This window comes from Platichthys flesus, chromosome 3 (genome assembly GCF_949316205.1).
Source record: "Platichthys flesus chromosome 3, fPlaFle2.1, whole genome shotgun sequence".
NCBI lineage: Eukaryota > Metazoa > Chordata > Actinopteri > Pleuronectiformes > Pleuronectidae > Platichthys > Platichthys flesus.
In genome coordinates this window covers 2,772,858-2,797,473 of record NC_084947.1, presented here as the reverse complement: position 1 = coordinate 2,797,473, position 24,616 = coordinate 2,772,858, and the positions used below count along the sequence as shown (strand labels likewise).

General features: G+C 44.3%; 1 protein-coding gene across 1 annotated transcript; it reads left to right on the top strand.

The window, feature by feature from the left end:
- The first annotated feature begins 1,232 nt into the window (after positions 1-1,232).
- eeig1a (estrogen-induced osteoclastogenesis regulator 1a) lies at positions 1,233-24,078 on the top strand. Its single transcript, XM_062381342.1, has 12 exons — positions 1,233-1,323; positions 1,414-1,688; positions 14,600-14,720; positions 15,489-15,518; positions 16,622-16,738; positions 17,000-17,046; positions 17,753-17,904; positions 18,803-18,910; positions 19,173-19,368; positions 19,492-19,613; positions 20,077-20,146; positions 20,955-24,078. Exons 2-12 carry the CDS (start codon positions 1,546-1,548, stop codon positions 20,998-21,000), a joined length of 1,152 nt encoding a protein of 383 aa, XP_062237326.1. The 5' UTR covers positions 1,233-1,323; positions 1,414-1,545; the 3' UTR covers positions 21,001-24,078.
- Positions 24,079-24,616: the final 538 nt, after the last annotated feature.

The following is a 24,616-nucleotide window of genomic DNA, read 5'->3' as shown; positions in this document are numbered from 1 at the left end:
TTTTTTTTTAATATTGACATATCAGATTATCCCTGCCAGTTGAAAATGCTGTTGATTTATTGATGTTAGATAATAAAAAATGTCTTTAATGGCTCATCCAGTTCTCACATTTGTGTTCTGAAATATACAAATGTACTGATGCCTCCTTCTCTTACGTCTATTTTTTGTTCTTGCATTAACCAGCTCGTGATTCTTTTCAATCTTTGAATTGTGAGTGCATCATATCACTGGAATAGAACTCGGAAAGAACACAGAGTTCACACAGAGATCTGCTGCTCTCTGTTGGCTGACCTGGAATCTGAAGTTAAAACTGACCAAGTTCAAGCTGCTGCTCAAATTCACTCAGTTTCATTCTCATGTTGGAAAGTAAAAGTCTTAGAACTTTGAAATTGATTTGACTCTTTTTCCAAATATGGAGATAAACATTCCTTTATGACCAAGATAAATCTATATTAATAGATGTGTATTATATTATGTTTTCACCCTCATTTACTTTAAAAAGTTGATCTGAATTTGTAAGATTAAAACAAACTGAGGCATCTGAACTGAAAACGAGCCTCCAGCACTTTAAAGGCTGGTTAGTTTATTCTCCAATGAAAATATTACAAAACAAAATCATATTTTTAAACTGATTGTGTGTATTTCTATTTTAATGTGTAGATAACATGTATCACCACACGGTGTCGCTGCTTCACCTCCAAAGGCCGAAGGGTGTCAAGTCCTATGGTCAAGTCAACGAGGGTGAGACAGTACCTGACCGGATGATGGACAACTCTACCTTTCAAAGTAAGATCCCTCAACGTTAAACCATGAATCAATGTCAGTGTTTTTAAATTGTTCACATGAATCCAACAATAAAAAAAACAACAACAACAACAATAATAATACATATAGTAGTAATGTTAAATGTTGCATCATTATTATCTGGAAGCTTAAAAAACAGCATTATAAAGAAGCCAAATAAAACATTATCCTTGTAAAAACAAAAGACAGCAAGTAATATAGTAAAACATATCAAGTAAGACAATAAAATTAATAAAAGTGATAAACAAGAAAGTAAAAGACCAAACATTTCAAAATAGAAAATAATGAAGGGAATCGAACACGTGGGAGAAAACTTATGGAGAAAACCGATGTAAGATGTTTATATTTATATTTATTTTGATACCAGCCGGAAGTGAGTGTGTGTCACAGTGAAGTTCCTCCCCTCGGTGGCGAAACGAGCAGAAAGACGTGCAGCGTCTCATTCAGGCTGGCGTTGTGTTGTGGTGTTGTGTTGTTGTGTTGTGTTGAGGAAACTCCCGGGATCAGACATGTCTGCAGGTTCGTTTCTTCATCACCTTCAAACCGCCCGTCGTCATAATTTCTCCTCCTAAAACACGTGGTTTCTCCTCCTTCTCCTCCTCTTTCCAGATTTCTGCTCCGGAGAATCATCGCGTGAAAACACAAAGTGAAGCAAAACAAACCATCAGCAGGAGCCGCGGACATCTTTTAACCAGACGCCTGTTGTGGGTTCGAATCCGCGTGGTGCACGAGAAGCTCGTCATGGCGTTTTTCGTGAAGAAGAAGAAGTTTAAGTTCCAGACGCATCTGACTCTGGAGGAGCTGACCGCGGTGCCCTTCGTCAACGGGGTCCTCTTCTGCAAACTGCGGCTGCTGGAGGGAGACTTCGCCGCCACCTCCTCCAGGTAAAACGCGTTTAAATCCACCGGGAAAACTGGGTTCGAGTCCCGCGGTCCGTGCAGAGATCACCATTCCTCCTGTAAAGTCCACCCAGGACTTCAAAGGAGATGAATGATGAATTAATTTACTTTTTATTGGACTTAATAGAGTTTAAAAGTTGTCTCTCATGTGTCTGATTTCATATATAGTGATTTCTCATGTTTTCATCCATTTATCTTCATTTGATTTATCTCCCTTTTTAATATTATAAAGATCTAAAATAGACTTAAATCATTTATTTTGGCATCTTTGACAGATTTACGATGCAGTTGTGGTTGATTCATAAAGTAAGAGGCTGAAAGATCTAGAATAATACATGTTTTATTCAACATTCACAGCGTTTACAAAGGGCTTTACAAACATGACAACAAGAAACACACAAAGAGACTACAAATGGAAACCAGTTCCTGCAACAACAATGGGTGAAATAAAGCAAACACCTGATTAAAAGCAATATAATAATATAAACATTAAAACAGAGCAATGAAACAGACAAAAGTCAGAAGTTAAAAAACGTTTTAAAAGAGGATTCTGTGATTGACAGAGGGAGTTTTTGACATAATAATTTAGCCGATATACTTTAGAAGATGTTGTAAAATGTAATTGAGGCTTTATATTTTACAGTTTAATCATAAACTTAATAATAATCAAACTAGGAATACAAAGAAAACCCCATTGTGTTGTGGATGTCTTTGGTTTTATAAAGAACTAAAAGGGACTAAACTCTCAGTTTTGCATCTTTGCTGTAAAGTTTCTCTGAGTTCTCGCTCCTCACAGCTCAGACTGTTCCTGAGTCAGATTTAAACGCTGGGTGTTGCCATGTTAAGTGGCCTCGGTGTGTATCTGATCTGTCGCCTCCGCTGGACCAACAGACCAAACACGACCGCGTCTGTGAAACCAGTTCCCACTGGGGGATATGATCTCTGTCGATTGGCTCTAAACGACTTTCCAAAAGACGACTCTCGTTTGTTTCCTGGACGTTTCATCTCCTAACGTCACGTAACTCCAGATTCTCCTTTGACCTCGATAGCATCGGCCACTTTCATCTCCTCTCCCTTCCCTCGTGTCTGAATCAGCGGATGAGATAACACATCCTGGAAAGTGACTTCAGATGTCAGTTCCAGAGGTTTACGTCTTTGGTTAAAATGTTAAGGTCGGGACACGCTGCACATCTGGAGTCAGTCTGACCTCCGTGACCTCTTTACACCTGTGAACTAACAGCTGCTGAAAGAGGCTCCAGGCTGAAGCACGACAGGAAATCATGACGTCTTTCAAAATTGACGTCTTCTATGTGACTCTGCTTTTTTCCATCCTGAGATATTTGTATTCTTCTGATTTCACATCCATCGCATGTTAAGAAACATCATCACTCGCTCGCTGAGTCCAGATATCAGATTCAGGAAAAAGGTGAAAATGGTAAGGGAACATCTCAGCCCCTCTGGAAACTTTCAGGATAATGTTTGAAACGGCTTCATCGTGGTGTTTCTATTTATTCTAGTGCACCGGCTAGAATCTCCAAACGGCCGGTAGATATGGACCTGATGTCCATGGGTCTGGTTTTAGATCAGGGCTGAGAAAAGATACTCCACTTCCAACTGTGTGAGTGTTTGTGAGAGTGTGTGTGTGAGTGTGTGGAGTTAAACATGAGTGAGTTTGCTTTCCCGTTTTCTTTTTATTGAGTCTCGTCCACACCCAGTATGTGTGGGCCTGTTAAACTTTAAATCCCTGAGGCTGACAGGCTGTGGACGTGGGAGAATGTTTTTTTTCTCCTGCGTCCTCAGTGAACGCAGATCCAGCTCTGGAGGAGCTCGACCTCCCGGCTCTCACGCAGCACCGTGATGGAGTCTGGTAGAAGGGAAAGTAAACACAGATCAGGATCATCTCTATCAGGTTCTCTGTTCTCTTTCATCTCACTGATGAGAGAGGAGATCAGAGTTTAAGTCGCACAAATACTTGAGTGAGGCAGAGATTTGGGATTTTACTGTTTCTTAATGGTGTTCTCTTGTTGTCGTGGAACATTCAGTTTGTTTTCTGTCTCTACCTCAATGTGTTCCTGGGTTAAGATAAAGATAAGATACTAAGAGCTCATCATGAATCCCCAGAACTCACAACCATGTTTCCTCTTGTGGAATATTTCCCTGCATGAGCTCATTGGTTTAAAGCTACTTGGTTTGACCTTCTGTCCAGATGTAAAAACCATGTGGATCTCTGGGTTTGGTTCAGGACCCGATCCAAAGAAACCCCTCCTCATAGAAACACCCAAATCTCAGATCAGCTGAGAAACAACAAATTGAGTTCCTCCTCCATCCGTCTGAGGTCCTGTCCTCTCTCAGGGGTCGTCCTGCTCTCCGGGGGGGGGGGGGGTTATGTAACAGATCCTCCCTCCCATCGCAGTTATCATCTCTGTGACGGAGAACAAGGGCCTCTCAGAGGAGGAGGAGGAGGTGATGGCGCGGGGAGGCTCCGCCGCAGCAGACCCAGATCCAGTTATGGCACAGATCTGACAGAGCCAGTCTTTGTGTGGGGGGTTGTGTTGTGGTCGATGTGCACTTTGCATCACATGCTGCAAATGTGACCGTCCAACTCACTGACCCAGGGACTGTTATCATTTGACCTCTGTGAAATCTGCAGGACATGGACGTGACGGAGGCTCAGCTGAAACATCTGGAGCACATCGCCTCACGTCCAGTGTGCTCATCGCTCGCTGCAGATGTTGTGTGAACTCTCAGGGCTGCGGAGAGACATCAGTGTCTTTTGGGAAGTGAAGTCTTTAACTGGGTTTCACTGGTTGCACATCCTGTATGACTTCTGTGTGTCAGTTGTTTGCAGCCTCAAGGATCAATGCTGTTATATCAGGACGTGAACTAAGGTCAGCAGAAAGTTTAACAACACAGTTTTTGAGTCAGAAGTTCTCATCTGGGTTTTTAACATCTGACAGTTTGTCTTCTCATTCCATGCAAAGGAACAGATTTGCACTGAATCAGACTTGAGGACAAATACATTGAGGACTAAATGGACGTCCCTGGTTTAGACCCAGCTGTCTGGTCTTTGATGATGTAACTGACTTCATGCTGTCGCCACAGACACACAAGACCTTTTGTTCTCGGTCCCTGTGGCTGAACTTGTGTGTGTTTTTTTTTTTTACAGTTGTAGTTATATAACATCGAGCTGTACTGTTGTTTTATATCCTTTAAAAAAATAAAGAAGTATTTGAATTACTAACCCACTCCTGTTAATTGGATAAAGTTGCGTTAAAGGTTGAGAACTTCAGACGTTGTTTGAATCCCTCTGAACCACTTGAATTGGTTCCACGTGTTTTGGATGTAATTGCTCACAGCGTTCGTTGTGTCTCGCCGGCTGAGGCTTTTCTTGTCATTAGACATTTTTGTGTTGTGTGTGTTTGTTGCAGAATGATTCCACTTCAGTTTGACAGTGTGTTTTCTAGCTGGTGCCTCTGAGGATCCAGGTTGGGTCACGACCCAAAGTGTTTCAGACCCTGCAGAGCGGCTGGATCACAGACGGTTAAATAAGTTGGTTGTTCTGTTTATCTCTATATCTTGTCTTTTACTCAAGTCATGCATCTTTTAGGAAGCTGTGGTAGCTTAACTTGTGTTGCAGAGATCAAACCTGTGACCCATCTCAGTGGCCACATCCTCCACAGCAGCATGACTGGACTGGCATTTCGAAAGCTTCTTTAAATGTGGCAGCCAACTGCTCAACGAAGAGTTCAACCTTCTTGGGCCAAACTATCCCAGCGATGAAGCTAACAAGCTAGATAGAAAACCATGGTGAAGCTCTGTGGAGCAGGTCTCATCCCGGGTCAGCCTTCACCATTCATCCAGTACATGGAGTCCTCCAAAGGATGCGACCCCATGATGTGTTCCTGTGCTTGAACCCTTCATCTCTTCTTTTAAGATACATTTATTGATCCCAATCACACGCACAATCACACAACATGCAGAGTAGGGAAATTTGTCTTCTGCTTTTGTCCCATCTGGTGGACATCACAGGACACACAGTGGGCAGCCATGCACGGCACCGGGGGAGCAGATGTTGGGGGAGTAAGGTGCCTTGCTCAGGGGCACTTAGACAGTGGGGGTAGGGAGAGTGTTCTTTGGACTTTGGAACAGTTCAGGGCGTTGTCCTGGCAGGTATGTTGTATTGCACCCAAGGAATCGAACCAGTGACCTTCCAGTCCGATGTCCGTAACTTTCTGCCCATAGTCAAATTATCCTGCCACTAGTCGACCACCGCGATGTGTGTGTCCTTGTGTGTGTGTGTCTGTGTGTGTGTGTTGACTCCTCAAGGTGTGTTTTTGGTCAGTTTTCATTTGATCAGTGTAAGAAACTAAATTGAACCAAATCCCTCAGACACTGAAGTAAACTTAGCTGCAGCTGTTCCGCCTCCATGGAGCACAGATCTGATTCTTCTTCACTGCACATTTATCTTTAGTAACAGAACATCAGTGTAAAGTATCTGAAGCGATACAGACATTGGGAAACACCCACTGCCCCCATCCAGTCAGATCTGCTGATGGATCATGTGACTACAGATGGTCTCTGTCCTGATCCAGAAACAGTTTCACTGCAGAAACGATTTTTCCACCTTTTATCAGCTACGTCTTGTTTTTAGTGTCACGTTTACATTTACAGATCATTTCTTATCCACACACTCCTCCGGACATTTCCACACCACTGCACGAAGGCCCAGTTGTGAAAAGAGCGAAGACACAACCACTACACCCCTGATTGCCCAGGGAGGGGAGAACGAGGATTTCTGTATTTATTATAAAGGTCAACCAAAAAAAAGCAGGAATGTTGGAGCAGTAGGAGGCAGCGAGCGGCTGAGAGGACGAGGTGGTCGGGTTCAGAGAGGCAGAGGTGAACGGCTGCTACAGGCAGCGAGCGCCTCTGATGTGGCAACGTGGTAAGATTGTGTTAATTTCCTGTTCTGATGATGATTTAGCGTTGGCGCTGCAGCAACACACACACACACGCACACACCAGACTTTCACATATCTACAAAGAAGCTTTAAACACACACCCCCGAGGTCGTTTGTGTCCAACTGTAGTTTGAGAAGAGCTGCCTCTAACATTTATTGTCTATGCTAAGAAATTACATTTGACATTATTGTTAATTCATTTACTTTACCAACTAACCTATTCATTGATTTATCGGCTGTCAGCATCAGGTGTCAGAGGGTTACCGTGGCTCAAAGCGTTGAGGACGAGTAGATCTTCTTTATTTGGTTGTTTTCTTCTTGAAGTCATTATTTGTATGCGGCTGTTTGGTGTGGTGTTTTCAGACAGTGCTGGTGTCAGAGCTTCCCAGTTGGCAGGTTCAGACGCCAGTTCTCTGGACTTTCAGGAGAACCAGGAACTCTCGGGTGGAGTTGGCCGAGCTGCTTCCTGAACCGTCTGATGTCAGGCGGCAGCAGCACTTCACTGGTTTGACTGGTTGTAAACGAACTTGTTCAAACTTTTTGGTGATCCCTCCTCTTCTTTGCACTATTCAACGTGAGTCATGATTCATGCTGGAAATGATGAAGATGATGATGAAGATGAAGATGGTGGTTTTTTCTCTCTACCAGGAACTTGGTTGTTACAGGGAACCCCCTTCTGGGACCCGATTGGCTCTTGAGGGCTGAAATGAACAGCGTGTTCTGCCCAGTGTGCGTCACATCAGGAGGTTCACATGTCCCACATGTCTGCAGCTGGCAGGTTTACAGATGTGTTGCACGGAGCAGATGAGAGAGTGAACGTCACAGCTGCAAAAATCATAACTCCGGGTTTTTGAGTTCACCACATGAAACTTGTTTTGCTACATGTTTTGATCTGTTGTGGATTCTGATGATAACAAACAGGACCAGACTCATCACCTCTTTTCTCTCAAACTGATTCTTTACCTCCGACAAACTCAGGTCGTGCATTTATTTACATTTTACACATTAAAACTGTGTAAATGGTTTTCTGCTTATTATTCAAAAAAAAAACATTTAAAACAGTTTATTTACAAACCAATGAATTGATTTACATCTCAACTTTTATCGGTTTAATTTTCAGTCATTTTACAACAACCCACTTTTGTCTTTCATCATTAACCTTCAATTTAATTTGACTTATAGTTTGGACTCAAAAGTTTAAAATTATACAATATCACATGAAGAAAAATGCCAATCAGCTGCCGCTCGTCTGTAGGAACAGTCCCATCGCATCTACCAGCAATCATCCAATTAGAATCATGGAAGTGCAACCTGATGGTCTCGTGGCTCAGACCCTGACTCGGCCTCCACTTCATTGCCTGACCATCTTTCCACACATTTCCTGTCAACATGGAAACCATCTCTGATTTGACAGTTTTCCAAAAACAATGGAATTCATTTAATGTTGTTTTTGAGCTGAACAGTGTCACTGAGAGCGAGAGCTGTCACTTTACATCACCTGGTCAGAGCTCTCAGGATCGAGGAGAGAGAGGAGGATAGAGCCCAGTGGAGGAAGGAGGAAGGGGGAAGGAGGAAGGAGGAAGGAGGAAGGAGGAAGGAGGAAGGAGGAAGGAGGAAGTCCAGAGAGGAGGGACCTCTTTGTGGAGGGAGGGGTTTGAAATCGACCGGGACAAGCGGATCCTCAACAGCTGTTTCCTGTTTTCCTCTCACTTCAGCGTTCTGCTGGGATGTGAGGGGAGATGTGGTGTGGATGGGCTGTGTGTGTGTGGGGGGGGGGGCTCCCTCGTTTCGGTGGAACACAGAGTCAGAGCTTCTCTCTCTCTCTGAGGCCGAGCTCCTGTGTTTTATCTGCCTGAGTTTTCCTTTCGCACAAAATGAGGATAAAATTAAATCCTGTGATTAAAAACTAAACAGATCAAATGTCCCACTTCCCGTTGTTTTTCCACCTCAGTCATCGTTAACTGCTGCAAACTGTCACGCTGACTCCTTCGTTTTCACTGGTATGGACCTTGGTTTGGTCCTTGCACCATCAAAACACAAGATAATTGACCGGTATTTAGCAACCTCTGACCTCAACAGCAGGGTTACACAAAAAACGACCACACAGATTAGGACACAACAATCCTCCCCATGAAGGAAGAGTGTCTGTTAACCTTGTTCTTCTCTGAGCCCGGCCTGAGATCACTTCAGTGACATCACTGTGAGATAGTCAGCTTTATTTTGACTTTACAAAGCTCCTCTTGTGCCGCGCACGACATCATATCCCAGTTCTCACGGCTACGCATATTTCACCGACTTCAAATGTGTGAAATTGTTGGTTCTCCACAGAAGTTACACAACATATTGTTTGTTCTGAAGGAGAACTGGAACACTTTCAAGCCTTTTTGATTCGTGCGGCACATTTCCAGTGAAGTTGAAGAACGCAGGGCGGAGGATGGAACACACGGTTTGTTTTAAGGTCACTGCTGATGGCGAGGATCGACCCTGTGACCTCTTTGCGGACGGGAACATCCTCGTGACCCCTCGCCCCTCCTGCTGCTGACTGGTGCGTCCTGACGTCACCCTCCCCCCCTCTGCAGGGGGGGGCTGTTTGCTTCCTCAGCACTCTGCTCTCGGCTGGTTTATCTGAGCCCTTGATTCGACCCGACCCGGCCAGGCCTGCTGTTTGTGTTCCTGCTGTGAACGGGGGGGCCCCCAGGAGCCACGCAGCCAGGATGGGAGATAAGGATCCTGTACTGCTGCATTGCTGACATGTTGAGTCATCACATGGTGGGAGTGCAGTGGGGGGGGGGGCAGCTCGAATCAGGGCTTTCATATTTACACTTCGGCCTTTCAGCTGAGGGATGAGCCTCCACTGTGGTTCTTCTTCTTTTAGTCTGAATTTGGCTGCAGGAGATTATTTTTTCGTGTTTCCCTTCGTAAGAATCAGCTCGGTTACAGATCCACTCGGACTCCACTCGTCTTCTTCACAGACTTTTGTTTAACTCGTCATTTTGAAGCCAGATTGAAGATTATTCTTTTGGCTGCAGGAAGAAAATCTAAACAAATCTGATTCCAGTTCCTGTAACTTTTAGCAGCTGGAGGAGAAATGGGAGAGAGTCTGAAGCATTGGTTTTTCTATTCCCCGGAGGAATGATTTCACTTTTCTGTTAAGTGAAAACGTATTCTTCCGTAAGAGCTTCATATCTTTGTCGTGGTGGTTTTGGTGGAACGTCCTTTTCTACTCAGTTAAACTGTCCTTTTGAAAACTCAGGTCAGAATCCATATGAGCGGCGTGTTGCACTTCAAGCTCCCGACATCGGAGGCGTTTCCACCGACTAAACAGTTTGACTTTATTCCAGAAGTCTAAACTTTATGAGCGGCTCGGAGGGAGAGACAGTTATCGACATGAACTCGCTCCTCTCTGGGAAACCGACTCTTAGAGATTCACTTTTTAAGATTTACTTTCTTTTAATAACTCAGAATTGTCGATTGGCACAAAGTGAAGATAAAAATAAATCCTGTAACACGATGCACTAAGGCAGGTAGTTCGAGTAAAGATGCTTCATGAGCTGAGAGGTTCAGGTGCAAATTAATTTAACTGATATTGTTGAAATTGAACCCCCTTTAGGCTGCAGGGGGGGGGGGGGTAGCCTCCGACCCCTGGGCTCTGGATGAGCACGATTTCTATCCTGCGATGTTATGAGAACTGAACTGATTTGAAACCAGCTCTCCACCCCCGCTCCGGGCTCTGTTAGGAAACATCTTCCAGTCAAACCTCTCCCCTCGTTTCCCGACTGTATCTCCTCAAATCATAATCTGAAGAAGGACGCCATCTCTTCTCTTCTCCCTCTCCTCTGTACTTGCTGATAAATCCTCTGTTCCTCAGTTCTCTCTATAGTCAGATGAGGATTTAGTTGCCTTTGAGTCTCGTCCCTGTTTCTTTAATTTGCGTGTAATTGCTCATGATGCAGGAATTTGAGCTTGTTCTATTTTTGTAGCGTGATTCCATTAACTGGTGAAGCTTCGGGGGAGAAGTCGACCTCGCTGCAGACTGTTCGCTCTGATGTGTTTTCACTTTGAGGTTCTGAGTCTGAGATCATTGTTGGATGTCCTCTCGATTGGGGATTGTTTTTTCGACACAGCTGATTTTGTTTTTTAAAGAACATTTAACAGTTAAGTGACAAAGAATCGGAGGCAGATGATCTCCTGAGCTGCTTCGCCCCAGGGACACAAAATAAATCTGATTTGACTGTTACTGTCATCGGTTTGGAAATGTTTGTTTGTTGGACGCAGCAGTTTCTCATCTGGGTCAACTGTACAGTGTGATGAAAGCCCTGGCTGCAGGACAGGGAAGAGGACACAGACACACACGATCATGGCCTTTGTGTTGTTTTTTTCCCCCTCATGTCGGAGCTCAGTCCTCTGTCACTGAGAGTCTGCTGCAGAAGAGCTGCTTGTGCAAGTGAAGTCTTTACACAGCTTGTTGTGCAAACTAGAAAGTTCAGAGAAAGTATTTTGAAAGCAAGCGGTGATTGATAGATTCAAACATCCCAGAGATTCCTCTGAATTCTAAGATGGATGACACGTCTCACTTATTCCCATTGTATCTGAATGAAGCTAAAATATCCCGGGTGCAGGTAAAGCCATCTTGCACTTTTAACAATCAAGTTAAAGGCTTCAGTGTCAACAGAAGTGATCATTGAGTGGAGCCACAGCGGGTTTGGACCATGTCCCATCTGCTAACGTGGAGGAGGCAGGGTTATTATGGTCTATACTGCAGCTCGCCACTAGGGGGTGAGATGTTAGATCCACGTAGTGTTGGAGCCTCACTTGTTAAATATGCAGTCTTTGCCCGAGCCCCTGTACTTCTTCATTTCACATCAGAGTTGTGCTTTAACAAAAGAGTGCTAACTTCTCTGTGACGCTGGCTGTAAGCTGACAAACACCACTGGTGTACGAGTGGTGAACAGGCCTCCTGATCCAGTGTCAGGTTTTAATCTGGAGCAGATCAGACTGGAAACTGGTTGTTTTGATAACACGTGTGAACAGAGGCCAGAATAAAAGCTGTACCGGAGGATTTCTGTAACGTGTCGCAGCCCCAGCCGGCTCCAGCACAGAAAGAAATACAAGCCAGGATTAAAAGAGGTGCAAAGGTTGCAGGTGAGATTGGAACCAAGCGTCCGGGGGCTTATAAAAACGTCCGAGGCTGAAAGGGAGAGTGTTGGTACGAGCGCCTCCTCCTCCTCTGAGCTGCTGGCAGAGCGCTGGTGGGTTCGAGGAGTGTGAGGTTTCCATGGAGCCTGAACAAAGCCATCTGGGCTGAGGAATGTGGTGTGGGAACGCTCGCCATTACACACTGGAGAACCGAGAGCGTGCAGAGGGGGGGGGTGTTCTGATAAGAGCGGAGAGAGAGAGAGAGAGAGTGCGTGTCTGCATGTGCTTTAGAGTTTCTGCTCTTCTGAGAACATCACTTGTTTCCAGGGATTGATGCAAGAGGACATTTCACCTCCTTCACACCCAAGTGTCCGTTCAGGGACGAGAAAGAACATCTACAACATGACTCAGAGTCTTTCCTGTGTTTTGAATCTGGTTCTAAATCCCCAAACAGGAAAAAAGAACAAATCCTTGTGAGGTTAGGAGGAGGAGTGTTGAAACTAATGCTTGTTTGCATCAGAGATCGATAAATCACTAATTTGTTATTTGTCATTTAGTCTTAAAATGTTCAAATTAACAACACAATGCAGACTTTCATTCTAAGAACCTAAAGGACTTTTCAAATTGGACAATTTAACTAAGCAACAGCACTAAAACACCCTGTACATTATCCATATTTATTATTTATCAGCTGAAACCGGCTTCAATTACATTGAATACAACAGCTGACACACAAACAAAGGTCTCCTCAATGTGGAATATTTAATAAATACCTTAAATGCACAGGATGTCAATAGTAGAATGTGTAAATATCAGTAGAGCTCAACTGGAAGTCGTTCAGCATCAACGTGTTTTCCCAGAAAAGTGTTCAAAATGAATGGAGGTGATGGGAGGAAGAGGAGGAAGGAAGGAAATGAAGTGGGAAGAATCACACAACAGAGAGAGGGTGATGATGAGAGGGGGGGAGGGGAGTGTGAAGAGCAGCTGCTAGTCTGTAGTTCACAATGTGTGCGTCTTTGTGTGTCTGTTGTCGTGCACGAGTCATTTGCACCGCCTGCCCCCGAGACCAAAACCCCGAGAGCTGCCTTGTGTGCAGTGAGGTTACTGCAGGAACAATGTTAGAGTCCAAACAGAAGAAGAAGAAGAAGAAGAAGAAGAAGAAGAAGTGCCGTACAATCATAACAAAGGAAACAGGAATAGATGAGTTTCTATCTGAGCAGCTCTGTGATTTGTGTGAAACCCGGTGAACTCAGCTGATCTCACGTCTGCTCATCACGACGCCGAGCTGTGACACAACATCTACACAAATTGCGGTGCTCTCTAACCGGACGGCATTTAACTGAATCACCGTCATTTTGTCGACCAAAACGTTTTAAAGAGCCGTGTGGATTCGTTGTGTCGTGCGATTGAGACGTCTCTGTTTTTGGGACGTCTCCCTGTTTTTAGCACCAGAGGAATTTATAATTAACTTCAAATAACCCAGTGAAACACTCCCTGTCAGCTGCTGACGGAAATACACAACCGCTCGAGTCTAACGTGTTGTTTTCACAAAGGATAAACATGTCCGAGTGTTTTATAGACGTTTTATGTCTTTAAAACAAGGCCGTCATTTGTACCTTTTAGATTTGAAGGCTGTGCACACACGTTTTCTTGTGTGTGTTTGTGAATCTGCGAGGCCAAAGCTTTGTTATCTAATAATATTTGAGACACAACATTATTCAAATGTCAAAGAGGTTGTTTTGCGGTTCCCTAAATCCCAGATTTTTAAGTTTAACCCCCAGAGATGCAACCAATGATCCAATTAAACAAAGACAAATCCACTAATTATTTAAATAACAGATTGTTAGATCTGCTTCTTCAGCTCTAAACAAGTGTTGTGTTACTGTATAGTCTTGTGTGGCTGCATGGGATCACATTTTGAAGGGAACGTTTTTTGGGAACATGATAAATATCACACGTCATATGTTCTCTGTTATTAAGCAATTTGGGATGTTTGTGTGTTTTTAGTCACGACAACACAAATCCACATTCTTCCTTCTCGTGCTGCTGCCGTGTCTCTACGACATTTCGTCTGGAATTTGTTGAGCTGCCTTTCACTTCAGCTTTTGTGTTCGAGGACAAACGGATCAGTGACCGGCTCAGTTTTTTATTTTTTTTACACACACCCCTTGTTTACCCACCAGCGAACCAGGATGCACGGACACTTAAAGCTTTCCCACTGACACTTGCAGTGTTTTCTCAGAAGCTGCACTGGTTTCCTCGAGAGGTTTTGCTCTCCTCAGTGAAGCAGGAGGGGGAAACTCCTCGGAGACAAACCAGTTGACACCATGAAAAGAATAACTGCCTCATGTACCTGCTAGAAAAAAAAAATACTGCCACGCGAGTCCAGAGCTCGTCCAGAGCTCGTCCAGAGCTCGTCCAGAGCTCGTCCAGAGTCCAGAGTTAGTTTTGGAAAAAGTTGCTCACAACACGTTGGCTCTGATGAACGTGATCCCCCAGTGGCCACGCTGGTCATGAGGCTGTGAGACAGAGATGACATAACTGGAAAAATCCTGCTGTACTGGAGTCGGGCGGCTGGAGCGAATCAAAATTAGAAGTGGCCGAGTCTTGAGAATGTTTGGGTTGGACCTTAAAGTCGAGAAGAGTGGAGGGGAAAACTGAGCAGGCGATTTGAGTAGATGTCTTAGAACCAGAGGAATCATATTCTCATTAAGACGTGAGGATGTTTCAAAGCAGAATAACAAACTTGTCATCGCAGGGATTCATGTGTTTGTGTTGTTCTGTTCCTCTCTCTTACAGACAGGAGGTTCAGGAGAACTGCGTCCGCTGGAGGAAGAGGTTCACGTTCGTCTCCAAGATGAGCGCCAACCCCCACACGGGAGTCCTGGACCCGTCTGTGTGCAGAGTGTCCGTCAGAAAGGTTTGATTCCCCACGTCTGCAGATAAACTTAGTCAATACTGTTGTCTCACACGGGCCTGGGAATTGAACCCCTGATGATTAGAAAACCACACGTCTGCTGAGTTCACATCCATCAGCAGTTCTGAATGTACCAGAGTCCACTCGTCCATTGTTTTAGAGACAAGAACACCAGGGGAAGATTCCATCGGGTCGTTATTAATATGTACTATGTATTATTCATGTACTTTAAAGACATTGTATGTGCTCAGTACTTAGATTCAGGTACTCGCTGATGTTCGAACTGGCATTTTCTCTCCCAGTATTGGAGCAATTTCTGATGCTGGTATTGGAACATCTCTTGTTTCAATGCCTGTTACGTCGAAAACCCTCCAATTGTTCAATGTAGTTTTATATAAGACCAAGAGAAGATTAATAGGCTTTTCATTGCAGCTCTAATAATTTGGATGGCTTTCTTATATATAGGAAACAGGACCTATAGTAAATTCTTTTAAATTATGATTTAACCATAGTTTACCTTTTGGGCAGGTTTTTGTATAAAATATAAATTCTATGCCCAACTTAGAAGAACATAACTGATGAACAAACCTCAGAGTTCATCTGGAGAGCTTCTCACGGAAGCTTCCTGTGTGGTGCTCAGGAACCATGAGTGTGGCCCGGTCTGTAATTCCCACTCTGTCGCTGGATGCCTATAATTGGAGGCCTCTCTAATATAAAGTTGGATCAGTTGAATCACTGGGTTCATTCCTGTCTTCCTGTTTTTCCCTGCAGGAACTCAAAGGAGGAAAAGCATACACGAAGGTAAGGGCTGGTGTCTTCCCCCCCACAAACACTTAGCCTCAGATGAGTGTGTGTCTGTCGCTGTACGTCCCCGATGGCGTGTCATGTAAATATTAGCATTTTCTCACAGCCCTGTGACGAGTCTGCCAACATCCCGACACAAACACCAATCATAAACCTGTTCGGCCATTTTCACGTTTGCCCGGAATCTGCAAACCCCCCCCCCTCCCCCCCAACAGATGAGTCACGTCTCCTGAATGAAGCTTGAAGGTCAAACTCCTCATGGAGGTGAACCTTTGTGGCTCCTTGGAACGCTGCTGCCCAACAGGAACCGTTTCCTCTGTTTTCACCCGCTCTCTGTTTAGATTTCCTTTCGGCTAATTTTACCCCTCGCTTCCCTCCTCAGAAGTCGGTTTCCTTAAATACACACCTATGAAAACAGGAGCGCCCGAAAGAAAGGGAAACCTGGGAGGGAGAAGAACCGGGAACCTTTCTCCTGAGAGATGCAGGTTTAATTTAAAATAACAACACAGACAAAGGCAGTTCCCACGTAGACATAAGCTGCTGTGGAGATGAAGCTCCTGCAAACGGACACTTCTCTGTTATCTGAGGCTGAGGAGAAACTCACACTCAGCAGGTCAGAGGTTTTCACATACTAAGAATAATGACGCCTGTGATTTAAACTCACAAAGCCCCCTGATCCAGAACCAGCCCAGAACTTATCAGGTTCTTTCCTTTTGGCACAATCTTGTTATTCTCTCCAGAAGTAACCACATTTGGTGGAACCTCCTCTTTCTTCAACCTGCACCGATTGGACGGCACTAGCTGTCAATCACACGGTGTCCAAACCACACTACACGCGGTGCTCTATCGTCAATTCAACCTCAAACTGTAAAAACACAGGTTCCACATCTTCGTCTGACGCTCGAGGATCAGACTGACGTGTGGTTCTTTGCTCTCTGTCATTCACTGAACCTTCAGAAACTCAGAGCTTCAGGAGCCTGAAGGTTTCTCATGGGCTAATTGAAGGGTGTTGCAGAAACAGGGAGTCGGGGATGAATGCCGTCCCGTCAGCGGCTCTAGAAATAACTCAAAGGTCCCATCTTCCTCTTCCTCTTCCTCAGCTGGGCTTCACAGACCTCAACATGGCGGAGTTCGCTGGCTCCGGCTCCACGGTGCGCTGCTGCCTGCTGGAGGGATACGACACCAAGAACACCCGGCAGGACAACTCCATACTGAAGGCAAGGAGCAGGGCAGTGAGGGGGGGGGTGATACCCTCCTGGTGTAAACATGAATTTGAATGTGTGATAAATTCACTGGGTCCCAGAGCCTGAAGCCGGCTCGACCATTAACTCTGAACCTTTGACCTTTGACCCATGACCTTTTCATTGATTGCTTCCACTGCACAAATTGAGTCTGAGGCGAACAGGAGTTGAAAGGTTGATGTGGTTCTGAATTATTTTCTACTTTTAAATATATATATACTTTTTAATTTCTTACAGGTGATCATCGGGATGACCCTGCTGTCTGGAGATCCGTGTTTTAAAACGTGAGTAGTTCAAATCTAGACCCAGGTCTTTGTGTGTCTGTGTGTGTGTGTGTGTGTGTGTGCGTCACAGGGAGTTGTGATAAGGTTTTAAACCCTTTGAGCTCTGCAGTCTGTGTGACGTGTCACATGCTTCATATCTCTCACGTCTGTACAGCCGAAGATAAACGATTAATTTAAATCAATAGACCAAATGAGATAAGATCGATTTTCAAAAGGAAGATGGAAACAAATCTCTCCGATGGCCAATTACAGGCCTCCACTCTTTTCTCTTCCTTCTCTTGTATTTCTTTATCGCCTTGTTTTTCATTATTTAAACTATTAGAAGAAATATCTGGATTTTAAACCAGTAACTAAGATCAAAATAATTATTCCCATCTTTATAAACAACAGATTTCCTGCACATCATATTTGTGCTAGTTGACATAACAGCATGTGACTTTGTGCGTTTGAATTTACAGTTAAACGTCAATCGCCATGTGCCCTTTGTGTGTTTTGTGTATATTTCCAACCTGTTAACCAGATTGTTCAACATGTTTGATGTTTGTGCGTCTCTGTCCTTCGTTGCTGCAGCGACTCTGTTTACTCCCGGTCGATAAAAATGAATCTTATCTTGTTGGGTCGAGTGAAGCCGAGCCGCAGCTTTGTGCTTCGTTTAATCTGTTCCGTACTGATAAGTTGTGTTGTGTTCCCCCCCCCCCCTCCGCAGGCCTCCCAGCACAGCGAAGTCCATTTCCATCTCAGGACGAGAACACACCCTGCAGCTGGACTGCAAAGGGGAGGGAACAGCCGAGACTGGGCCCACTGGTGGGGTTTCACTGGGCCGCTCGGCCAAGCCGCGACCCTCCATCGTCAGCTCAGGTACGACTGGGTTGTGCTTTTATAGCAGCTCACGTTTAAATCTGCGTCAAAAATGACTGTGACACTTTGCTCAGGCCAGTGGCTCCAGTACTGACCCACTGCAAGACCAGTACACACATGACCAGAGGGGAATGTGGAAAGTGGAAACAATGTGGAGCAATGACCTTATGATGAAGATCAGTTCTAGCCAAAATAAGCCTGTGTTGTGTCTTTTGTGTCTAAAAGACTAAAAGTTTGTAATATTAAATTGTAGATATCAAAATATATTAAAAATCCTGTATAAATATTTAGAGTATTTGAATGTTAAACTTTCAGCTTCGCCAGAATAGATTTGATCGAGTGATTAAAAGGATTTAAATTTAATTTGTTGCTGTTCAGAATCAACAAAAATCAAATCAAATCAATGAAAGGTGAATGAATCCAAATTAAATTCCTTAAATGGTAAAAGTTTGAGGCTCACAGTGATTTCAGATGAAGTTTAGACGGAGATCAGATCAAATATGGTTCTTTGAACTAATAAGCGTCACGTCGAGTGTGTTTTAAATCAGTTCACCTGTTTTTAGAACCATTATGTTTGATATAAATGTGATAAATCAGATCTGGAGTCCAGTCTTTCAGATCTGTGTCCAACCTGCCCCCCCCCCCCCCCCCCCCTCAACCAGATGTGTTTCACATCTTCAGCCAAAATGTTCTGGGAGAAGTTCTTGAAACAAAACCTGTTTTGGTTCCAACTTGGAAACGAGGAGAGAGGTTACGTTTACTGATCAGCTGGAGTGAAAACCAACGAACTCTCTAACTAACGCTCATTGTTCTGCTAATCGTGCAGAAGAAGTTTCATCTCCAATCAAATAGATATGAAGTGGTAACATCTGTGTTGTCCTTCTGTCTCGGCCTCCAGGTCTCCTCGATGAATCCGAGGTGAATCATCCGTCTGGTTCTGCTGAAGTCTTCCAGTCGGGTCATTCCCGTAACTCCAGCTACGCCAGCCAGCAGAGCCGGATCTCAGGTTCGTCCCAGCGGTCTAGTGATGTGTTTTTAAATTTCAAATTTCAGAAAAGTGGAGAATTTAACCCTAAATCTTATGGATCTTGTGATTTCCTAATCCAAATTCTAGTTTAAATATCAATAATGAATATATATAAGGAAACCCTCCAGATTACACGAGCCAGTCATCTAACTTTCTCTGTGTTAGTTCATTGTTAAATTCTAACACAACCAAACACACAACTTGTGAATTCCTCTCACTTGTGTTGTGCTGATCCCTGCAGGCTACAGCACGGAGCACTCCTGCTCCTCCAGCCTGTCGGACCTCACCCACCGCAGGAACACCTCCACCGGGAGCAGCACCTCCGGGTGCCTGGGCTTCACCGCCGACACGCCACCAGAGGGCGACAGGGACGCCGGACGTCCTGAGAGACCCCCCCGACCCCCACGGCCCCTCCTACCCCTCAACCGCCTCACCAGGTACACGGGACTGTGGGGATTCATATTCATCTTTATTTAGATCCAATAAAAGGACACATCTGTTCTAATGCCATTGTTTCTTCTTCTCCTCTTGTTGTTGTTGTTGTTGTTGTTGTCCCTCAGGAGGAAGCAGGACTCGGTGGAGACTCACCCTTCTTGGGTCAATGACACTCGAATGGACGCTGACGACATCGTGGAGAAAATCGTCCAAAGCCAAAACTTTGCAGATGTCAACAACACTGAAGGTAAATCGATAAGGACACCAGCCTTTTGTGTGTTTGTGAAGTTTCTGAAAAACGTTGTGTTGTCGTTGCGCCTCGTTCGTTTTCTGTGCGACTCAGAAGAGAAACGTTTGACAGTGATTTTCACAAAGAGCTTCTGCCAGAGGACGATGTCGTCTCCAGAGGCTTGATGGGAAACGCAGTCTTAATTCAGATAAACACCAGCTGAGGTGAAATCAGTGTTGTGCGTCTCGCTGCTCGACACGGCCTCGCTTGTTTATAGTGAGTCTGTTCATGTGAAGCTTCAGATGTCAGCGTATTGCACTGACATCTAAATAAGCGGTGAACCCTGCTCCATGTTTGGACCGAGCTCTGCTCCACTTTCTCCGCTCTGGGGTTCGTCAGCTTCTTTATTGTCGGCGCGTTGAAGCCGGTCTGGTTTCTGTCAGACGGCTGCTGACCTGGAGTCTGTGTCTCTGCCCCTCAGACAGTAACCTGCGTCTGTTCGTGAACCGGGACGGAACCACGGCGCTCAGCGGCATCATGCTCGGAAACAGGTGAGACGCTCGGCTCCTCGCCACTTCCTGTGTCTCTGATCACTTCCTGTGTCTCTTATCACTTCCTCCTGTCTGCGTGTCTCTCTCTCTTCTTCTTTTTCTCACTTTCATTTTAACTGGATACAGATTGAGAGTTAGTCAGAGAAACATTTACTACTCAACAGAACTGTTTGTGATTAGAGAAGGAAAACCTACAGTGCAGACCGGTCAGCTGACATGAAACTATGAAGCCACCATCCTCCACAAATGAGGAAGATGGTGGCTCTTTGTTCAATAATCCAATTCCCCTTTGCACAAACCGTATTGTCAATATGTTCCGGTTCCACGTATCTTCATAACGGAACAACAAATCTGTTCTGCAGGAAATCAGATTATTTGGAGTGAAACAAAAATACTTTTGCTTCAGGAGCGATTCAGTTTAGAGCTTTAGTTCATTTAACAGAACTCAGAGTTAAGTCCCAGTGTAGGAAACGATCAGACAATTCAACAATCAACAGCAAACAGTTCATCTCATGTTGAGAAGGTTGTTAAGACGTTAAAGTGACTTTTTGTCTGAGATGTTTATTTGTCATTGGAAGTTATAGCTGGCTTATAAAAAAAGCCGAGTAGGATTTGTTTGTTTGTTTGTCACAGAAAACAAACATCTTGTCAGACTGAGATATTTCAGCATTAGTGAGTAAAACCTTTTTAATGTTTAACAAAAGGGATAAAATAGAATGAACAGGTTTGAAGCTGCAGGATGAAACGTCACATCTTGACTCACACAGTTAACACACACTGATTGTTGTGCCTGGTTGTGTTGTTGCAGGGTGTCTGCCGGCGGCTACGAGCCCGTGGTCATCGAGAGCCATTAAACCCGAGCGGCAGGAACAAGGCGGCGAGACGTCCCGGGGGAATCGTCCCGTCTGTCTTTGTCCCTGTCTGTCCCCGGAGCTCCAGCTGGTCTGGACGCCTCTGGGTGGACGTCCCTCGTCTGTTTGCACTTTATGTGAAATGCGCGGCAGCACTTGCCTCCACTCCGTTCAGACGTGTTTGTGATGCTGAGGGCGACTCAGAGTCCAAACATCACGCCATGGTTCCATGTGACCTGTGAAGTGTTTTAGATACAGACGCCAGAACCATCCATGTGTCCCCTGGTCCTGGTTCTGACCGGTGCTTCATGCTAGCACTTCAAGACACCGCCGTTAAAAAGTGTGAAAGAGAGTTCATGTAGCTCAAATTAAACCAGGTCCCGGTCAGAGGAGAAATCTGGTTACTGCCCTGCTGCTCAAAGGAACCAGGTCATTGCATGTGTGATCTCCATTTACAAGCACAACCCGGTTCCTCTGAACAACCTGCAGAGTCCAGAATGGCTCAATGTTTGTGTTTCTTTTCCAGTCGTGAGCGGCTCCTGCATTTCCTTTCTTCCTCTTTGTATTTTTAAGTCTGAGACTTCAGCAGCGTTAAATCTCCACAGACTTGAAAACCTGCTCAGAGTCACTGTCCAATAGGGATCCTGGACTCAGCTGCTTGTGTCTGCATGAAGCTCAGATCATTTCATATCGTCTGTGCTCCGGAAGTAACCAGCAGCACATCAGGGTCTCGGCTGGTAAAACACATTTAGGCCTAAATGTAAACTGAGTAATTTCACTAACTGGCACATTTCATTCTTCACTCGTTTGTTTTTATTTCAGGTTGTAGTTTTCTTTGGCACTTTGACCTAATTCTAGAAAACCTAACGCTCAGTGAGATGCACATTAATCTCATTTACACCAAATGGATGAAGGAGTTAAAAGCAGAACGGTTGTGACCTGATTCTGTTGCTGTCTGAGCTAAAATAGAGAGTGTCCGTGGAAAACTGCCGTGTGAGTTATGGAATCTATATTAAAATACATCTACAGACAGAGAACAATTCCCAACTGCTATTAATAGAGGAAGTGAGGCTGAAGCTGAGGCTACCGGACGATCAGGGGACGTGTGGATGATTCCTCTGTTTATTCTCCCTCGTGGAAACAAACTGGTCCATTTGTTTTCCACGTGATTTATTCCCACAGTGTTTACAGAGTTGACACGTCACCTCCGCAGTGTCACCAGCCCCCAGTGGTTCTCCTGTGAACTCCGGTTCCTCTGTGAGTTACAGTCACGTGGAGCCGCAGCTCACTCTCATGTTTTCTGACAGTCTTTGATTGTAGACTGTAAAATCAAAGATGGACGACTCCACTAACTCTCACTGTCCAGAAGCTCATCTCAGACACTTCACTACAAACATCAGTGTGATGAGAAATTCCTCAAATGAACAAAACCATCTTTTTTAAATCTGGTTCCTGTCCCGTGTGCGAACATGGAGGAGATGGAGTTTATGACTTGTACTGCAACCAGCCACCAGGAGGCGATCAAGACCCTTTTGGCTTCACTTTGGGGAGCCGTCAGGTCGTCCATCTTTAAAAACAGTCTTAAGTTGATTTGTTTTATTTTCAAACCGTCTCACGTTTCAAATCCCAGTTTGGATTTTCACAGGTTTCCCCTCAAAACGTCTAAAACCTGTTGATTCCCAGTCTCAGCGATCATAAACACCACTGACCAACCGACTCACTCTAGATCTGCCCTGTCCCCTGTGGATCGGGGGGCAAGCGGTGGAGCCACTTTGTGCCTGATGTTCAGTTTCTCTTAAATGACCCCGAAGCACGATGACGAGGGCGACGACCGAGTGCTGCGATGGCGAGGAGAGAAATGTGCGTCTCCTGTTTGTGTTTGTGTAGTTTCTTCTCTTTTTGGTTGTGTTGTGGTTAAAACTGTGCTTGAGCATCGAGCTGCTGCTGCTGCTGCTGCTGCACCGTCGCTCCGTCACCACTGAGACAACAGTCACATGACTTCTCCTCACTCCCTCGGCCCTCAGGGGTCAAAACCAAATGTTAAATACTCTCAGCTGGGAAACAACTCGATCTGTTATACAAACTGTTCTGTGCTCAGTGATGAGGGAGTTCCTGCAGTGGATGTCAAAGTCTTACGTTGCCCCCTGGTGGAGCAACTGCCTGCTGAGTCCAGGTCCTCCTGTGTTTGCAGGGCGGTCACGTTAAGTCAGGTTGAAGCGTTTCCACGTCGTCAGATGAACGAACGCCAGGAAGAAGGATTCAGTGTCAGAAACCAGCCGGCTGGTTGATGCACTTCTTTTTTCTTTTCTTAGTTTCAGAAGTTTGAGGTTTTATCTGTTTTTAAGTATTTCCGACAATATGGAAGCATGAGGATTTTTATTTTGAGTCTTTGACATTTATTTTTTTGAGAAAAGCCAGAACCGACTCATAGTTGTGGTTCTATCTGCACAAATCTGTTGAATTGGGTTAAAAAACAAAATCCTCCTTATGTCAAAAACCTCAAAACTTTAAATGCTCACGTCTGAGAACTTGGAACCAGCTAATAATTAACAATTAGCGGACGCAAACAAATAATTTCACTCTCAGTTTATCTGCATCAGGAGAAACTCAAATGAGCCTTTGATGGCAGATCAAATCTTTTTATTAACGATGTTCTTCTCCGGTGACGCAGCAGTTTTCTTTTTTCTCGTTTAACGTTTTTTCGCCACTGGTTGATTTTTACACATTGTTTATTATTCTCACGTTTGGGGATGAACCACTGATCGTATATATTCTGAATTTGAGTTTATGTCACCACAGCCTTTAGTTTCCTCTTAAAGCATTTATTTATATATGTTTTATTTCTTCTCATTTGATCTTCTGGTTGTCGGGAGGTTGGTTATAAGCTATGCACACGACTCGTCTCCTGGAGCTTTTTTCTTTGTGTTCTAATAGTAAATCTAACAAATTATTCTACGGTAACAAAGCTAGTATAATCTAAATCTACCCGAGTTGGAGATGTTCCTCCAATCACCTCGTAGATACTGCCATCTTCTATTTTTTTTGCAGAAATTATTTCTAAGCAATAAAAATCTAATCTCAGTTTGTTTCTGTGTCGTGTTTTCAATCTTCAGCGTTGATGTGAATGTCTGTAACACCACAACAAGATTTAATATATTTAAAATACCATTTTTAATACAGATATTTGAACTTTACTTTACTACTTTTGAGTTCATCATGTCCTGTGTAATATTTCAGCGAATTTGAGGGATTTAATGGTGTAAAAAGGAAACTATACAATTATACACATTTATTATTTCAGATTAATATATAAAAATGAAAACATGTTAAAGGGTTTCAGTCTTGCAGGAGTTTATTTAATAAAAAAGCAGATACTTACAGACCTTTTACAAGTTTCTAATTAAACCATCATTTGAAGGTGAGGTACACACTCACCGGCCAATTTATTAGGAACACCTGTTCAATTGCTTGTTAACACAACAGCTAATCAGCCAATCACATGGCAGCATCTTGATGCATCTAGACGAGGTGAAGTCGACTGGCTGAAGTTCAAACCGAGCATCAGAATGGGGAAGAAATGGGATTTAAGTGACTTTGAACGTGGAATATGGTTTATTGT

Excerpts from the sequence above, each read along its gene's own strand:
- eeig1a (XM_062381342.1), top strand. The coding sequence starts at position 1,546 with ATGGCGTTTTTCGTGAAGAAGAAGAAGTTTAAGTTCCAGACGCATCTG. Across the intron at positions 16,739-16,999 it reads AGGACAACTCCATACTGAAG|GTGATCATCGGGATGACCCT; the intron begins GCAAGGAGCAGG and ends AATTTCTTACAG. Across the intron at positions 18,911-19,172 it reads CCAGCAGAGCCGGATCTCAG|GCTACAGCACGGAGCACTCC; the intron begins GTTCGTCCCAGC and ends TGATCCCTGCAG.